At 52.3% G+C, this 17,145-nt stretch overlaps 5 protein-coding genes across 5 annotated transcripts; 4 read left to right on the plus strand and 1 right to left on the minus strand.

Annotated features, from left to right (window-relative positions):
* Positions 1-346: 346 nt before the first annotated feature.
* PSV08DRAFT_42686 (PXA domain-containing protein) lies at positions 347-4,354 on the plus strand. The gene is made up of 3 exons (XM_014227153.2): positions 347-1,245; positions 1,291-4,064; positions 4,162-4,354. Exons 1-3 carry the CDS (start codon positions 382-384, stop codon positions 4,229-4,231), a joined length of 3,708 nt encoding a protein of 1,235 aa, XP_014082628.1. The 5' UTR covers positions 347-381; the 3' UTR covers positions 4,232-4,354.
* PSV08DRAFT_223513 (uncharacterized protein) lies at positions 4,183-7,551 on the minus strand. Its single transcript, XM_066092180.1, has 4 exons — positions 7,445-7,551; positions 6,459-7,394; positions 6,179-6,412; positions 4,183-6,128 (listed from the first exon to the last, which is right to left on the minus strand). Exons 1-4 carry the CDS (start codon positions 7,535-7,537, stop codon positions 4,458-4,460), a joined length of 2,934 nt encoding a protein of 977 aa, XP_065949118.1. The 5' UTR covers positions 7,538-7,551; the 3' UTR covers positions 4,183-4,457.
* A 243-nt stretch (positions 7,552-7,794) lies between these two features.
* PSV08DRAFT_298849 (uncharacterized protein) lies at positions 7,795-9,911 on the plus strand. The gene is made up of 4 exons (XM_014227151.1): positions 7,795-8,341; positions 8,392-8,421; positions 9,058-9,299; positions 9,351-9,911. The coding sequence occupies exons 1-4, from the start codon at positions 8,114-8,116 to the stop codon at positions 9,610-9,612; spliced, it is 762 nt and encodes a 253-aa protein (XP_014082626.1). The 5' UTR covers positions 7,795-8,113; the 3' UTR covers positions 9,613-9,911.
* A 1,432-nt stretch (positions 9,912-11,343) lies between these two features.
* On the plus strand, positions 11,344-13,188 carry PSV08DRAFT_362328 (aldehyde dehydrogenase domain-containing protein). Its single transcript, XM_014227150.2, has 4 exons — positions 11,344-11,453; positions 11,548-11,950; positions 12,000-12,589; positions 12,644-13,188. Exons 1-4 carry the CDS (start codon positions 11,389-11,391, stop codon positions 13,083-13,085), a joined length of 1,500 nt encoding a protein of 499 aa, XP_014082625.1. The 5' UTR covers positions 11,344-11,388; the 3' UTR covers positions 13,086-13,188.
* A 698-nt stretch (positions 13,189-13,886) lies between these two features.
* PSV08DRAFT_409838 (DDHD domain-containing protein) lies at positions 13,887-17,045 on the plus strand (the record flags this gene model as incomplete). The annotated part of the gene is made up of 2 exons (XM_014227149.2): positions 13,887-15,635; positions 15,685-17,045. 2 exons carry the CDS (start codon positions 13,887-13,889, stop codon positions 16,750-16,752), a joined length of 2,817 nt encoding a protein of 938 aa, XP_014082624.1. The 3' UTR covers positions 16,753-17,045.
* Positions 17,046-17,145: the final 100 nt, after the last annotated feature.

Consider the following 17,145-nt stretch of genomic DNA (forward strand, 5'->3'; position numbering starts at 1 on the left):
TCAGAAAAAGCAATCCATACAGGAATGAGGAAAATTCATCCTAGAAAACCCCTTCCATCGAAAGCTATATACTGCATGATTGTTTTGACGAGACAACATACACAGCTACCTTGTGCTGAAGTAGAAGATGCGATGGTGAGCACAGAGTAGTTATCTCTCACCGAATAGTTAATACTCCAGTGAGGCATACTCACCAAAAAAAATCACTCGAAAACTTGAGATGGTGTCAAGTTTGGTGCAGAGGCTGTCCCTGGTGAATACGGTATACGCCGGATCGACGTCAGTGGCCTAAGCTCCGAAGTGGGCTGTCCAGAACACCAAGCCTCCCGCATCTTCGGTCACCGCACCCAAGATGCCGAACCGGGCGCCGCCAGCACGAGTATGGCCACTGTGAAGCGCAGAGACTTTATTCTTGCTGCCGTCGCAATATTCGTCGCCTGGGGCTATCTGACCCACTGGCAGCCCAAGCTGCACTACCTCCCCTACGCCTTCGTCACCGGAGCACTTGCGACGCTCGCACTGCTGGCATGGCTCGCCTTCACCACCGCCTGGGACAGGGACCTACGACGCGGCGGAAATGTCGACTATGGGCCGCGCCATGTTGCCTTTGTGGCGCCGGACAAGTGGAAGGCTGAGAGGGAGGCTCTGGACAAGAGGAACATGTACATGATGGAGCCGCTATACCCCGCGTCCTATATGATATCAGACAGCCTCGATGTCCTGATCGGCCTGATACTGCGCGATTTTGTAAAAAGCTGGTATGGAAGCATCAGCAAGAGTCCGACATTCGTACACGAGGTCGACAAGGCAGTGCGTGCAGCCATGGGCGAGATACGGGAACGCATACTGGCAGTAGATATGGTCGAGATGGTCGTGTCGCGCATAATTCCTCTCATCACCGACCACCTGAAAGCGTCGTACGAGGCTGAGCGTGTAGTTCGAGGGCGCAAGCTGTCGCGCAATATTACAGATTCAGAGGAGCTTGATCTTGCCATCGCAGCCAAATACAAAGAGGGCCGGTTGCATCCTGCTGCGTCTTTGGCATACTCAAACACCAAACCAATACAGCAACAACACTTGAGGAGCATAGTCACGCGACTCCTACCAAAGATCATGCCTCCTAATATGTCCACAAGCCCGGCTGTCAATGTGCTCATCAAAGAGATTGTGGCTTGTGCAGTCCTGTCACCCGTGATGCACATGCTTGCTGACCCTGATACATGGAATCAGCTCATGGAGGGCTATGTAAGATCACTTCTTATCTACCATTAAAGATACTGATAACTCTAGGGCCGGTCGTTGCTACAAGAAAGAAAGACGGTACGCAAAGTACGAGCTGCCCTCGACGAACACGCCCCGCCTACACAGAAGACAACCAAGAACACGCAGTTCCCTAAACTCTTGCCCAGCGATAATGAACGGAAATTCGAAAGATTCATGCGGGCAATACAGCAAACAAACACGCTTGCAGATGCTAGGCGTTTTCGCAGCGAGATCGCAAGCCAGCTACGTAAAGATTCGATGATTGAAGGCCAAGACCCCGTCTATTTGCGGCGTCTTGAGTCTGCACGTCATGTGCTCGATACCAAGGTTGCAACACTTAGCGCTGGTGGATCAGTTCGTGCCAAAGTCATAGCCCAGGAAGCCCCAAAACACAAGCGTTCGTCGTCCAAGTTTGCCAATGCATCTTTGCGCGAAGTACTTTATGATGCATCAGGTCTTTCGTGCTTCATGGAATTCATGGATCAGGCGGATCTCATGCGACTAGTACAGTTCTGGATTGTTGTAGATGGGTTCCGTAACCCATTGGAAGTAGAGACCGAGGAAAGTCAGGACTACGTTGGCACTCTCCCTACGTGGACGGAGTCGGATCGCGCAGATCTAGCGCAGATCCACGAGGCATACTTGTCCAAGCCTGAACTCAAGATTCTCCCGGAAGCCCGCCGAGCAGTTGCAGAATTTCTCAAAGCTGGGCGGAAAGCGACGCCCCAACAATATCACAATGCACGGCGTTCCTTATTACAAGCGCAAACGGCCGCATATGAACAGCTACAAGAGCCTTACTTTAGACGATTCAAGAAGTCAAATTTGTACTACAAGTGGCTGGCTATGGATGAAGCAGCAAATACCGACAACAGTGCTGGAAAGGCGAGGGCCATGACACAACCTGTCGAGGCCCCAGCTCCAGTGACACCCGCGGTCTCCCGTACGCATTCAAGACAGAATAGTTCGTTGTACGCACCGCAAGGAGATCTGCGTCGGGCAGTTGCATCCTCTTCAGATCTGAAAAGTCAAGCATCAGCCAATATCATCGAGCCACCTGCACGACGCTCCTTGGATGTAGCGCCATCTACGTCCAAGCGTGCACCTCTCTTTGGCGATGACTATGACTCCGATCCCCTTGCACACTCCACCACGAGCTTGAATTCCGACTTTGGCTATGATCGAACTGGTGGAAATGATGTAAGGGTGGTGGATGCCATGCAGGCTGCTCTGACTGACATCTTGGATGAGCCAGAGGGTTCCATTTTCTATGAACCAGGTTTGAAATCACCCGTGGATAATGACTCAATGCGCGGCTCTCTTGATCTACCTTGGGCATTGTCACCTAATCCACAAGGAAAGGAGAGCATGAAGCCGAGCATAGCATCACTCGGTCTAGTTGGAGAGCCCAGGACTCGTGGCGTATTTGACGACGATCTATTTGGCGACGAGCAGAAATTCTTAGAAGACGAAGTCGATGATCCAATATCAAGCGAAAAGACGGATGACGAGGAGATACACGAAGCTGCACCGGGAGATCTGGGCTTAGCGGAGGCGATCGATGCTCTTACAGCCGATATCGAGCGTTTGGTGACACAAGAGTCTATTGTAGATTCGCTGACTTCAAAAGCCGAGCTGACCAATAATGCCGCTGAGCTTAGAATCTTGCGCAAGTCCAAAGCTAGCTTACAGCGAGAGATTCAGCGAAAAGAACTCCAAAGGCAGCAGTACATTGTACAGGAGAGCGACAACAGTTTGTACGGGCGTGCAAATGTGTTCATACAGTCAATCATGGTGGGCACAGAAGAGGACGGCAAGGACTATGCCATGTACGTTATTGAAGTCCGACGACGCGCAGGTGACCAAATGCCTGCAGCGACTTGGGTCGTCTCGCGCCGGTACAGCGAGTTCCACGAACTGAACAAAAGGCTTCGTGCAAAGTTCCCTCAAGTTCGGAACCTAGAGTTTCCACGCCGCCAGATGATACTCAAGCTTCAAAAGGACTCTTTGCACAAACGGCGGGTCGGTCTGGAAAAATACCTACGAGAGCTCCTGCTTATCCCAGCCGTGTGCCGCAGCCGTGAATTTCGAGCATTCCTCTCCCAAGCTGCGATTAGTCCTGCCGACGCGTTCAAGAATCAAGACCCAAACTCGAATGATTTCGTGACCCGCATCTACAACTCAGTTGCAGACGGCATGGAAGAATTCCTCGGTAACATCCCCGTTCTCGACCAACTCTCCGTAGCAGGCCAAAACCTCATCTCCGCCGCCACCACACAGCTCGCCCACACAAACGGCGCGACCGCCCAACCTGCCAGCCTCGCCTCCTCCGGCGTCCTCGTAGCAGGCGAGCCCAATCCCGACGCCGAAGCCGAAGCCGAACTCCTCGCCTTCGAAAACAAAGAACTCGAGCCCTTTGTCAAACCAATCTGCGACCTCTTCCTCGAAACCTTTGAGCTCAACCGCGAAAACAACTGGCTCCGCGGCCGCGCCGTCGTCGTCGTCCTGCATCAGCTCCTCGGCGGCACCATCGAACGCAAAGTCCGCGAGTCCTTTGGTAACCTCCTTTCCGAAATGAACATAGCGCAGTACATTGATGCACTCAAAGATAGCATGTGGCCCGATGGCCGCATGAAGGCTGGTGTTGAGCGGACGACGCAGGACAAGGAGCGGAGTAGGAAGGCTGCGAGCGATGTACTAAGTACGCTTATACCCGAGTTGGCGAGTAGTGTCGTTGGGAGACAGAATGCCCAGTTGGCGGCGAAGAAGTTGGAGGGGACAGTTAATAATGGGAGGTTGAAGTAAGTTCTTTTTTCCCCTTTTCCCTCTCTTTTTTGTTTTTTTTTTTTAAAAATGTGGGGTGGTTTTGAATAAGGAGTTTACTAATGATGCTTGTAGCACCCATCTTGTTTTTACGCTACTAGACGAGATTCTGCATGTGTTGTTTCCAGATGTTTATGTGAAGTAATGTATATAGATGTGTGTGTGGTGGGGGAATGGAAGTGTGTATTGCATCACTGGCGTTGAGCAAGGGTAGGATTCGATTGGCCTGGGCTTCGGATTCAAGCATCGTATGGCAAATGTTTGGAAGTTATAGACATGTTGACAATCGACTCTTTTCATTTGTATAAACCTGCATATCTCGAGCCTCGCTCATCATTACCATGTACACAATGGATACCCCAAAGCATTCTTTACTCTGAACTCCCCACCCCCATGACACCTCTACCAAACCACTCACTGATAACCGCAAACCCATCCCTGCCCCTCTTGAGCGCGTCCTGAAACAAATCATGCCGTTCCGCACTCTCGACCTGCGCACGCCGAATTGCCTTGATAGTAGCATTATTCGAGCTGCAAATCGGACATTCAACCTCTGCGTCATGCACATCCTCATCTGTACTCAGACAACTCTGGTGGTAGCTATGTTTGCACAAGAAGTGGACAACAGGCAACTCCAAGCTCTTCATGCAGACTTGGCAGCGCGAGTTCTGGAAGACAGCAGGTTTGGTGTTGAGGGCTTCTAGTTCTGCTTTCTTGGCGGACGTGTCAGAACGGAAGGTCTCGATGTTGCGTCTGTTTGCGGCGATTTCTGCGCGCTCGCGCTCGATGGTTGTGCTAAGGTAGGTTTTTATCATGCCCATTGTTGCGACGCCGTTGGTGGAGAGAGTCTGGATGACTTGGAGGGGCGCCATGAGGCCGTCTTCGTCAATCTTTTTCAGGACTGAGTCGAGTTCGTCGCCTGCTTCGGCGAGGATGGCGGGTGAGGAGGTGAAATAGGCCAGTGCGGCTGGGTAGAGTGCTGGTTCTTCTGGGCCGTACTTTCGTAGGGCGCGAATGGCGCCTTGGGTGTCGTTGGCGGCGGTGTAGGAGCGGAAAATGTCAAAGTAGAGGCCTTGCTGCTCGCGAACGAGGATCGCACCGTCGCGGAAGCTGGAGAGGTGGGAAAGCAGTAACACATTTGATGTGTCTATGGGTATATTCTTGCCTTCGACGAGCTTCTTGGCCTTGCTCTCCCATTCCTGTCGCTCGCCGTCTTTCTTCGACGATGCCGTATGTAGATACATCTCAAACAAGGTCGTATAAAGATCGACCTTGTCGTCTTCACGAAGATCTTCCGAGGCAATGCATGCTTCGAGGAACACTATGAATTCCTGAGGGTGGTCGACAAACGCTGAGAATGCAGTCCGTGGTTTCGGGACTTTGTATTCAGGCGCGGGCTCGTCGGTCGTCGTTTCGACTATTTGAGCTTGGCTCATTGTGCCCTTTTGTTCGCCATTAGGCGGTGATGCCAGCGCATTGGTATTCATATAAGGCAGTGGGAGTAGTGCAGCAAGGTTCTGCACAGCGCTGGATGCAACGCCTAGACCCATACTCATGCCTCCCCCAGACGAAGGCGCATTAGGTATGACGATGGCATCCTGCTTAGGCCGGAATTTTCCAGTGTAGTAATCAATGAACAGCTGTGTGGTATCCTTGGGTAAGTGCTGCAAGAGTACTGTAGCATACTTCATGAGATTAAAGTACGTCACTTCGGGTTCCAGTCGCCATATGTAAGCTAGAGCCTCCGCATAACGCTTCGAATCTTCGATCAGAACATCGACAACGAGTTCGTGCTCCCCATGCTTCCGGGCGAGGAAAGCTGCCTGATCGTAATAACCTCCCTGTCGACACATCGAGATGGCCGTATCGAGATCAAACTTGAGATCGTCGGGTGACTTGATGAAGTTTTCAAGCTTCTCTACATCCTTAAGCTTGGCATAGCAATTCAAGAGTAGAGTAGTATGGTCGGATGTAGCCTTGTGATGGTCGTGGAGCTCTTCCAAATACTCTATCAGGTTGTGTATTCTCTGCGTGTCAAGAAACTGGTTTGACGATTAGCTTTGAAGTAGGTGAACGACTGGCTTGTGTGTACCTTTCGGATGACCTGAGATGGCTCAGTATTATCAATGGCCTTGAGGTACTGCTGCATAGCAGTGTCATAATCTTGCTTCGAATACAAGTAATCGCCAAACTTGCGAAGGATGATGTTCTGCTGGGAAGAGTCCAGTCCTGCTTTCTGAGCAAGGTTGATGGCCAGAACATACAAGTTGCGTTGATAGAGTATGTCAAGTTTCTGAGCAAAGGGTTTCTCATGATATCTGAAGATCTGGATATTATTAGCTCTGAACACCGATACTCTGCAGATAATGTACCTTTCCATCGATTGTGAATACAAAAAGGTCTCCCCACTCCGCGACAACGGCCTTTACTTGGGAGGTCAGCTGTTCCTGGTGGGCGATGAACCTCAACTCTGTATTGAGAAGCGTGAAGCTCGACGTGTTGAAGACATCATCGGTAGCGCCAACGCCAAAGGCTCGGAGAGGGTTGGATCGGGGCATCGCATTCGTCTTTGGAGGTGCAATGATAGCGATATAGTCCTTGAACACAGAAATCATCTTTTTCTCGCCTTCGTATGTGTACGGCGGTCCACGTCCGTGCTGGCCATAGTAGTAAATAGCATCATTGCGTGCGACTACCACATCTCGAGACGATTTGTCCACCGCCATACAACCCACACCACAACCATACTCGTCGAGAGATTTTGCAGGCTGTCCCTGACCCCTTCCGGATATTATGAGCGTCATGATACGACCAGTCGTCGCAATGTACAAGGTTGTGATATTGCCTTCTCTAAACTCTATTCCAGTAATGGGCTCTTCAGATTCGAACACGGTCCGTTGTCGCGCGCCGCGGTCGTGGATGAGGTCGCCGCGCACGACAGTGACAGCGCCATTTGCAAATCCAACTGCCAATTGAGATAGATCATCGAGCGCTGCGAATGCGGATATGGGAAACTGCTTGCGCCCATTGTGTATGGTGAGGGTGCTTTGGCATCGTGGAATGCCCGTCTTCTTCTCGAGCTTGTCCAGAGCCCAAACTTTCAAAACTGGCTCATCAGAAAGATCTTCGGCTATGGTTACTAGGAGAGATGTGCCCTCGATCTGCTTCATGTGGGTGATTGAGCCGGTGTCATGGGCCTTGAAGGTGCGCACGACCTTGAAGGCCTCGGACACGATGCGAACGACGCCATCTGCACCACCGAAGAAGATGCTCTCGGACCCAGATACTATGCATGTGATGTCTCCAATCTACGAGTATTCATAAGATCGTGTACGCGTGGAGGAGGTTGGCATCGTACCTCGGACAGGAAAGCGCCCTCGTCATCGGGGAGCTTGACTTGCGAGACGTCGAAGAACCGGAACTGCCACTTCTCGCTCGTTAGCACTGACATGAGGGGACATGAGGAGTGAATGGTTCTACACTGACCGGAGTGACTGCCATACTGCTATCGCTCCATTCTCGCCGCAGCCTGAATAGCAAGAGCTATCGTCACTCACGGCCCTAGCTGGGGAAGAGCGGCCCACCCGTCAACCGTGCGTGTTGGCCAATCACGGCTTTCCCAGGGCTGCATGGCTCAGCCATTCTTGGCACCTGTCCTCTTGATTGTCTTGCTGCCTCACGCTCTCTCTCCTTTCCTCATCTCACCACCACACTGCCCACCTTACAAAACACTGACAGCATCTGCGCTTCATCTCCTATAAGCCCAGGTTTCAGCGCCGCACTCTCTCCTTTTGCGCAAGCCCGCTTTGATTCTTCGACTCGCGAGTTGACCATCCACGACGCGCCTGTCCCCAAACAGCGCGTTCCTTTGTTCTCCCAGTCTTGTTACTGTTCCAGTCGCGCCTCCATCACAGAGACCACTGCCCCCGCTACTTGTTAGCCCTCACATCGTCTGCCCGACACCAGCGCGCCTTTGCACCAACGCCCGCTCAACCCAAGTATTACCACTCCTCAACCACTCATCACCATGTCTTCAAACAAGATGGAGCAGAGCCTCGACGACATCCTCAAGGCCTCCAAGACCTCTCGCCGTGGCCGCAGCAGTCGCCGCTCTGGCGCCGGACGCCCAGCCGCCGCTCCAGCTCCTGTTGGCGGTGTTGCAAAGTCTACCAAGCAAGGCAAGCCCGCCAAGGCTGCGCCCGCCGCACCCGCCGCCATCCTGGCCGGCGAGACCAAGATCATGGTATCCAACTTGGTACGCTTCCCACCTGTTCACCACACTGGAGCTTTGCTAACTCGCACCAGCCAAGGGACATTGACCAAGTCCAACTCCAGGTATGTAAGACCGATGCAGGTCTTTGAGCCTACTCTTCTCGCGTCAGCGAACACCACCGAGTGCGATACGACGAATCGAGCACGTTTCCGCCGCCTTCCGGTATGGATGTTGAGCCATGACTTGCAAAAAATCAAACCATGATCTGTGTTGGGCACACAAGACTAGGATGCGATTAGCAGCATGCGAGCATTTTGAGCCACCGCAACGACGGAAGTGGGTGATCCGTTTTCCCAAGCTACACTTTTTTGAGTGGCAGCACAGACAGCTATACCCCACGGACATTTTCCTGGGCGCTATGCAGCAAACTCTAGCAGGTCGTTAGAGCAGCGAGATGAGATTATCGAGTACTGTCACAGATGGCCTTGAAATTACCAGAGGGGCGCGGGCAGGCATCAGCAGACTACCTCGCAACGTTGTAACACGTTACTCGCAGTGAACGCTCTCGCGCTGAGTTAGCTTTGTCTTGCCGAACCTTGCGTTCAGGCACAGGATCACGAAACCCACTTTCTGAGCGGCGCTCCCAACCGTGTTATATGAGATCGACGATTACCCACCGCTGACGCCGCACTCGTAGCCGATATTGCTTCACTTTTTGCCAACTCAGACCCTAGCACGACCACTAATACGCCTTGTAGGATTACTTTGCTTCAGCAATCAACGTAGGCCGACCAAAGAAGGTTCTCCTCCAGTATGATGCTGCTGGCCGTAGCGTTGGCAGTGCAACCATCATTTTCAACAAGCATGAGCAGGCTGCCAAGGCTACTGCTGCTCTGGACGGGGTCAAGATTGATGGACGCCCTGTTCGCGTTGAGATGCTTGTCAGCCCTAGCGCAATCCCGGCTGCTGCACGCCCAGCTTCCCTCGCCGATCGCGTTACGTATGTATACTCGTTTTGCTCAGAAAAGAATTCCGGCTAACCCACTTGCAGCCAACCAAAGAAGGATAAGCCCAAGCCCGCCACTACGGAAAAGGCTGCCGCCGGTGCCACTCGTGGACGTGGACAGACCCGTGGACGCGGAAAGGGTCGTGGCGGTCGTGACGCACGCCCAAAGAAGAAGACTGTCGAGGAACTGGATGCTGAGATGGCCGACTACTTCCCTGGAGGTGAGACCAGCAACGCTGCCAGTGGCGCTGAGGTCGCCCAGGTTACCGCCGGCGGTGACACTGCCATGGACGATGAGATGCTCTAAACGCCATTTGTATCGGCATTTCTCCCAACACCCCCATTACTCTGTTATGATTTAATTGAACATCGGTTGAAACTTGGTCGGCTTTTCCGGTAGTCTGTCTGGCTTTACATTTTCTTTTCTTGGGAGCGTCATCATTTGGAAAATATCATACCACGATTAGTCGGTTCGCTGTCAGTTCGAGTTCAGCGGTATATTCAATTCGACTTTTGCACACTGCTCATGGACATTTCGTTTTCGGCTCTCAAATTGTACTATTATGAGCCTGGGTAGCGACAATGAAGAATGGTCATGCTTGTACACACACATCCAAAGGATTCCCTGGTTTCTGATGCCTCTTCTCGTGATGTTTCTACTGCATGGTCATATCTGGGTTGGGGTTGGCCTGTCATCCACGTGGTTAATATGTGCAAGGTGGCAATACTATCAAGGCACTGCATGGAGAGACCCACAGGATATCCACAGGATATCCACAAGATATGCATCAAGTGTGCAAGGCGGTCGTGTTGTCGGGTTTCGCATTTCTCAAAGAAAGCAGATGTGGATCATCGGCCATGTCGGCCAAAGCCGGGTCGGACCAAGGCGTGACGGCAAACAAAGGCTCTGGAGATAGCCGTGACATGACCGTGTTTGGACAACTTTCTCTCGTGAAAGACCGAATGTGGCAACCTTCTTGCATTGGGCATCACACCACCATAGGACGACATCATTGGCAGCCGTACTTAGTCAGCTGCAGCTCCCGGAGTTGAAATACGTCTATCTGGGACGGCGCACCCTTTCGTGCGAAAGGGTTTGCGGTCTTCCGTGGAACCAAGCCTTTTCGAGTCTTCCCCGCCATTTCCTAGGCCATGTGGAGATCCGCGGCTACCCTGGCTTCTGACAAGGTAGGTTACTGGGCAAAAGGAGCGCTCGTCCGATGCAGCTGATTCGGACGGGTGAGGTGATTACAATTATTTTCACATCTGGCCTTGGCAAGATTTGGAAATGTCCCGACACGTGTAGGCCGTGCTGGAGACAATAGTCAACGTGGCTCGGTGTTCGCGCCAGAAAAGGGCGAGCTTGCTGGGATGGACGATAGGATTACTGTTTCAGTGCTAGCAGAGGGGGTCGTGTGGAGAGCGGGTGTTGGATGGGTACTGGTGCACAACATGAATGCGTACACAAGATTGATAAGGCTGGCTCAAGCAAAAGGATGCCGTCATCGGGGTGGATGCATCTCGGCTTCTTTCTGCGCAGATGCATACGGGCCGGCTACTAACCTGTGTCTAGTATTCCGGCTTGGAGGGGTGAGTACCGCATTGCAGCGAGGTTAGCTGCGGCTTGGAGGGGTGAGTACCGCATTGCAGCGAGGTTAGCTGCGGCTTGGAGGGGTGAGTACCGCGTTGTAGCGAGGTTGGCTGCGGCTTGGAGGGGTGAGTACCGCGTTGTAGCGAGGTTGGCTGCGGCTTGGACGACACAACTGCGGGGGAGGGGTAGCTTTCACTGGCCACCGGAGCGGGGCATAGACCCCCGCCGCTGAGTAAAACATCATCCACCCATGCATCCCTGGCGCACACGATAGGTTGCAGAGCTTTCCCTTGGTGGGCTCCCGATGACCGAGACTGTCTGGCCTAGCAATCATGTAACAATGCTTGTCTTCTGTGGAGATGCAGTCTAGTGCCGTCATGCCCTGCCGATTCGAATACTTAAGATTTCTCATTGCCCCCTTTGCCCCTCTTTCAATCGTCAAGTCTCGCACCCCCATTTTCCTTTCAGATACCCCAGTCCGTTTTTACAGCCATGTCTGAGACCTCAGTAAAGCTATCGACTCCCCAGACGGGCGAGTACGAGCAGCCCACCGGCCTGTAAGTCATGCCTGCAAGCCCCAAGCTTCTTCGGGAGCTTTGTGACACCTCGGCCATCTCTCTAGGCGCGTGTCAGTACTGACAGATGATGCAGCTTCATCAACAACGAGTTCGTGAAGGGCGTCGACGGCAAGACTTTCGAGGTCATTAACCCATCCACCGAGGAGGTCATCTGCAGTGTTGCAGAGGCCACTGAGAAGGATGTTGACATTGCTGTTGCTGCCGCACGTAAGGCTTTCAACGGCCCATGGAGGAAGGAGACACCTGAGAACCGCGGAAAGCTTCTAGTCAAGCTTGCCGACCTCTTTGAGAAGAACGCCGACCTTCTCGCTGCCGTTGAGGCGCTTGATAACGGCAAGGCCTTCGGCATGGCCAGGAACGTCGATCTTCCCGCTGCAGCTGGATGCCTGCGATACTACGGAGGATGGGCCGACAAGATCGAAGGCAAGGTTGTCGACACCACACCCGACACCTTCAACTACATCCGCAAGGAGCCTGTGAGTATGCTTCTACATAAGTTTCCGAGCATGCAGCTAAACTCTCCAGATTGGTGTCTGCGGTCAGATCATTCCCTGGAACTTCCCTATTCTCATGTGGTCCTGGAAGATTGGCCCTGCTATTGCTGCCGGTAACACGGTTGTCTTGAAGACAGCCGAGCAGACTCCCCTGTCCGCGTACGTTGCTTGCAAGCTCATCAAGGAGGCTGGTTTCCCACCAGGCGTCATCAACGTCATCACAGGTTTCGGCAAGGTTGCCGGAGCTGCCATTTCCGCGCACATGGACGTTGATAAGGTTGCCTTTACTGGTTCCACTGTTGTCGGCCGTCAAATCATGAAGGCTGCTGCTGGTTCCAACTTGAAGAAGGTTACTCTCGAGCTTGGAGGAAAGAGCCCCAACATCGTCTTCGCTGATGCCGATTTGGACGAGGCCCTTAACTGGGTCAACTTTGGTATCTACTTCAACCACGGCCAGACCTGCTGCGCTGGTTCGCGTGTCTATGTCGAGGAGACCATCTACGACAAGTTCATTGAGCGATTCAGGGAGCGCGCTTCCCAAAATGCTGTTGGTGACCCATTCGCCAAGGACACTTTCCAGGGCCCTCAAGTCTCAAAGCTTCAGTTTGACCGCATCATGAGGTAAGGCTTGCTGGAAATTCCTGTAAAAGTTTCTGTACTGACTCGGTGATTTAGCTACATTGAGGATGGTAAGAAGTCCGGTGCCACTGTCGAGACTGGTGGCAAGCGAAAGGGTGACAAGGGCTACTTCATTGAGCCCACCATCTTCTCCAACGTCACCGAGGACATGAAGATCCAAAAGGAAGAGATTTTCGGCCCAGTATGCACAATTTCCAAGTTCAAGACCAAGGAAGAGGTCATCAAGATTGGCAACTCCACCACATACGGTCTCGCTGCCGCCCTCCACACCAGCAACCTGAAGACTGCCATCGAGGTTGCCAATGCGCTCAAGGCCGGAACAGTGTGGGTCAACACATACAACACTCTTCACTGGCAGCTGCCATTCGGTGGTTACAAGGAGTCTGGTATTGGCCGCGAGTTGGGTGAGTCGGCGCTCGAAAACTACATCCAGACCAAGACGGTGTCGATTCGTCTTGGTGACATGCTTTTCGGTTAAGCGGGTTTCTCTTAATGCGTTTAAAAAAACTGGAGACTGTATGTACATATATAGCTAGGTTACCAGGAGCAAACAAATGAAAGTAAAGAATGTTAACATGGCTGTGACTTGCATGAAAGGCGGATGTCGGCGCGTCGGCTTTGTTGTACGTGATGTTCGAACTGGTGAGGCGTTGAAGTCTTGGGTAACTAGGCTGCTGTTTCTTTGCTCATAGTTAGGTGGGGTAGCGGACTGTCGCTCTGTGAAAGTCGCGCCTGGTAGCCTGGTAGTCTGCGTAGCCTACTGCACCCGCCTGTCCACATGGGTGTATGGCTCGAGGCATTTTGCATCAGGAGATGTCACGGTTCAGGCGCTATGTGAACTGCTAGAGGCCATGGCCATGCTCGACAGCCGATCTGGTCAGATGGGGTTCTCCTGCCATCAGCAGGGAAGCATATGCGAATGGGGGGGACAGCGACATGCCATTGTGGATCTGGAAGGATGAATGATGTGGTGCATGGGTGGAGTGGAGGCTGGCGGCTGAACGACTGTTCACATGCCGGGGCACGCGTTTTGTTATGGCGACGAGCGGTTGCGTCAGTGCTCCGAATGATGATCGGAATTGTACTGCGCTACAACAACCATCCTACCAAGGCTTCCACTTCCTTGTAGCCAGCTGTCATCTCGTCATCTCTGCTCATGTGCACGTGAGAAACGCAAATAATCTCCCCTTGGCCATCATGATATCATGAAACTCTAATACGGCTGCTTCTGTTAAGAGTTGCAGCAGCACCCGACAATCCAGCCATGCCATCATCCACCATGGCCGCAGACGATTCCACCCTGTCGTCGCGCGCCAACCAATATGTGCGCGAAGTTCTGCATAACACCGAGACTCCCCCAGCCATACCCGTTCGCTACTTCTACACATCACCGCTCGCTATAGATGACCCTCTGTCGCCCATACCGCCACCACCAACGGGCGCCTCGACTGCCAAAAGGGTACCTCCACGACCTTTCTCCGAATACGACAATGAAGCTATCCAAGAATCATGGCACGCGCTCCGAAAGAAGATTCTCGAGCACAATGAGGAGTTTGGTGAGAAGGACGGGACGGGGAGAGGCACGCCAACGAACCCAGCGGTAGAGCGGTTGAAGAGGAAGAGAGGAGGCAGCGCTTCCAGCGTCGAAAGCTCCACTCAAGGAAGAGACATACCAGGCCGCGACATGGTCAGTAGAGGAGAGTACTCAAGGTCTGCAGAGATGCTGGATAGGAAGCGACCGAGCTCCAGCGGTGGCAGTCATGGTCACTCCACGTCAGGCTCATTCAAGCCATACGCATACGATCATGGATCCATATCGCCTCTCGAGCCCACGACGACCGGTACACCTTTTATCCGAGCACCTTCAAGAGGCAACCTGACCAAATCATGGAAGCCTACGCCCCCAGAAGGAAGCCATCGTCCGACAATACATGAAGTAGACAGCTACAAATGGGATGATGACATGGAACCCGCCCTGTCGTCGGCCAAGGATAAGGGGCCCGCGAAACCTTCCAAGCCAAAGCCGGGCCCATCTGCGAAAGTCCCTGTTGGGGTCTCAAGGTTGCATCACGTAGTTATGGATGCAGACTCGATACGAATGGAGCCCATATACTGGTCGCCGCTCAGTGATGTTGCCCAGATAGTTCGAGGAACGTGGTTCTACAAGGACAGTATGATGCCCGTCGAGGTTGAAGTTGCCAATATGCTTGAAGTTGGATACCTTGAAATGAAGCCCTGGACACAAACCTGGATGGACGAGCTCAATAGTGCAGTCGAAGTTGGTGCCTTTGGTGAAATGAAGATCTTGCACCACCTCTGGCCTGAAAAGCCCAGGAAATCAGAGAGTAGGCCGTCGACTTCAGCCCAAGTATTGCAATCCACAAGTCTGGTCCAGAACACACTGCCTGAAGAGGATGATGATCCTGAGAAAGAGCGACGGGAAATTGTCGAGAATGCATGTGACTTGATTGACATATCTACTGGCCCTGATGGCCCTGATCACAAAGCGGCTGGAGACCTCGAGTACGGTGCCGACGGGCGGAAACGCCTCTACTTGAAAGCGGGTGTGATATATTCAAACGAAAAGGAAGCCTTCATCCTCAAACCTGCACTCCAGCCGTCCGATTATTATGGCAGAAGACCACTGGCGAACTATATTCGTAAGGGAAGACAAATTGGTGTTCATGTCGTACGTGGGTTCGACCAGGCCATCTGGGACAAACTGTATCCAAGCAAGAATTCGCCAAAGGCACGGGCAGCACGTCAAGGTGTCTCGACGGCGCAAGCTGGCGCACCGCCACGCCAGAGACAAAAGTCAGATCCTGCCCTTGCGCAGGCCGAAAGACCCAAGGTAACCGATCTCGTGCTTGTAATACACGGTATCGGACAGAAACTGTCAGAGAGGATGGAAACCTTTCACTTTACGCATGCGATGAACTCTTTTCGACGTGAAATGAATGTTGAGCTTGGGACGCCGGATGTTAAGCGTCATCTACGGAAGGATATGGGAGGCGTCATGTGTTTGCCAGTGAGCCATTGTGAGGGGCAATTGACCTACAATATGCTAACAGATATAGGTCAACTGGCGGCATCGCGTCTCCTTGGATGTCGACAACACTGAAGTGGAAGAGCCAGACGACCCTTCTGCCAACAAATATACATTGAAAGACATTACTCCGGATACTCTACCGTCAGTCCGTGGTATCGTAAGCGATGTGATGCTCGACATTCCATACTATCTTTCGCCGTTGCACAACCCCAAGATGGTATCGGCCTGCATACAAGAAGCAAACCGCATCTATCGTCTGTGGTGTCAAAACAATCCTGGGTTCGCTGAGTATGGCCGAGTCCACCTAATCGCTCACTCCCTTGGCTCCGTAATGGCCATTGATATTCTAAGTCAGCAACCAACCTATGTAGATCCTCAATTCACAGAGCCATCCTTCCCTGAAGCCGACCTACCTCAAGACCAATTTATCTTCAACACAACTGACCTCTTCGTCTGCGGTAGCCCAGTCGGTCTCTTTCTTCTCATGAAGAATGCAAACCTTCTTCCACGCCGTGACAAGGAGAAACCCGGCGCAGACTCGTACGCCACACCAGGCGTAGCCGGCGAGCAAGGCACATACGGATGTCTCGCAGTAGATAACATCTACAACATTATCAACCCCTACGATCCTGTCGCCTGCCGCATCAACCCAACCGTGGACATCGTCTACGCCTCGATGCTCAAACAAGCCACTATCCCCTCCGCCTCGACCTCGTACTTTTCCTCCCTCAATCCCTTCCGCTCCTCAACCTCGTCGCAATCTGCCTCTGCCGCTGCAAACAAGCCCATTACCGCCCGTCTACCCAGCAACGTCGAGCTCGAAACGCACAACTTTACGCGAGAGGAGATTGCAGAAAAGAGAATGTACCTCCTCAATGATAACGGCCAGATCGACTATTACATGAAATATGGTGGTGGACCCTTGGAGATTCAGTACCTCACTATGCTCGGTGCGCATAGTAGTTATTGGCTCAGCAAGGACTTTGTCAGGATGATTGTGGTGGAGGTGGGTAGGGGACAGGGGAAAGAGGGCACAATTGGGGATATGAGGGCTGTCAAGAAGAAACTTGTCGTCGTTCCCGCAGCAGCGACGTGATAGGGTATGGGTAATGTATGGGATATGAGGGTATTCAGACTGGGAGGTTTGGGCGTTATTCAAAGGTTGGTTTATGTCTCTGCTGGAGAAAGCTATACCCCATTACCCACATTTTCTTCTTAGGACATGTATGTTATTATACATAGGGATTTCTTTGGGATTCTGCATATGATAGATTGGAAGCAGAAAAGAAGAAAACTTCTCTTTTCGGATTGTCTTTTTTATTTTAGAATTCCTAGGTTATACGTAGATATTTGGAGTCTCTCTTCTTCTCTAATAACATGTGTATAATTGATCTTGCTATCTTATCCAGTTTGAACACTTGCCCAACTTCTCAAACTACCTCGTGCCCTTGTTCCCTTGGCCTATTTTGCCCATACAACTTAGTTCGCC

Source organism: Bipolaris maydis (assembly GCF_028858645.1).
Source record: "Bipolaris maydis strain C4 unplaced genomic scaffold PSV08scaffold_7, whole genome shotgun sequence".
Taxonomy (NCBI): domain Eukaryota; kingdom Fungi; phylum Ascomycota; class Dothideomycetes; order Pleosporales; family Pleosporaceae; genus Bipolaris; species Bipolaris maydis.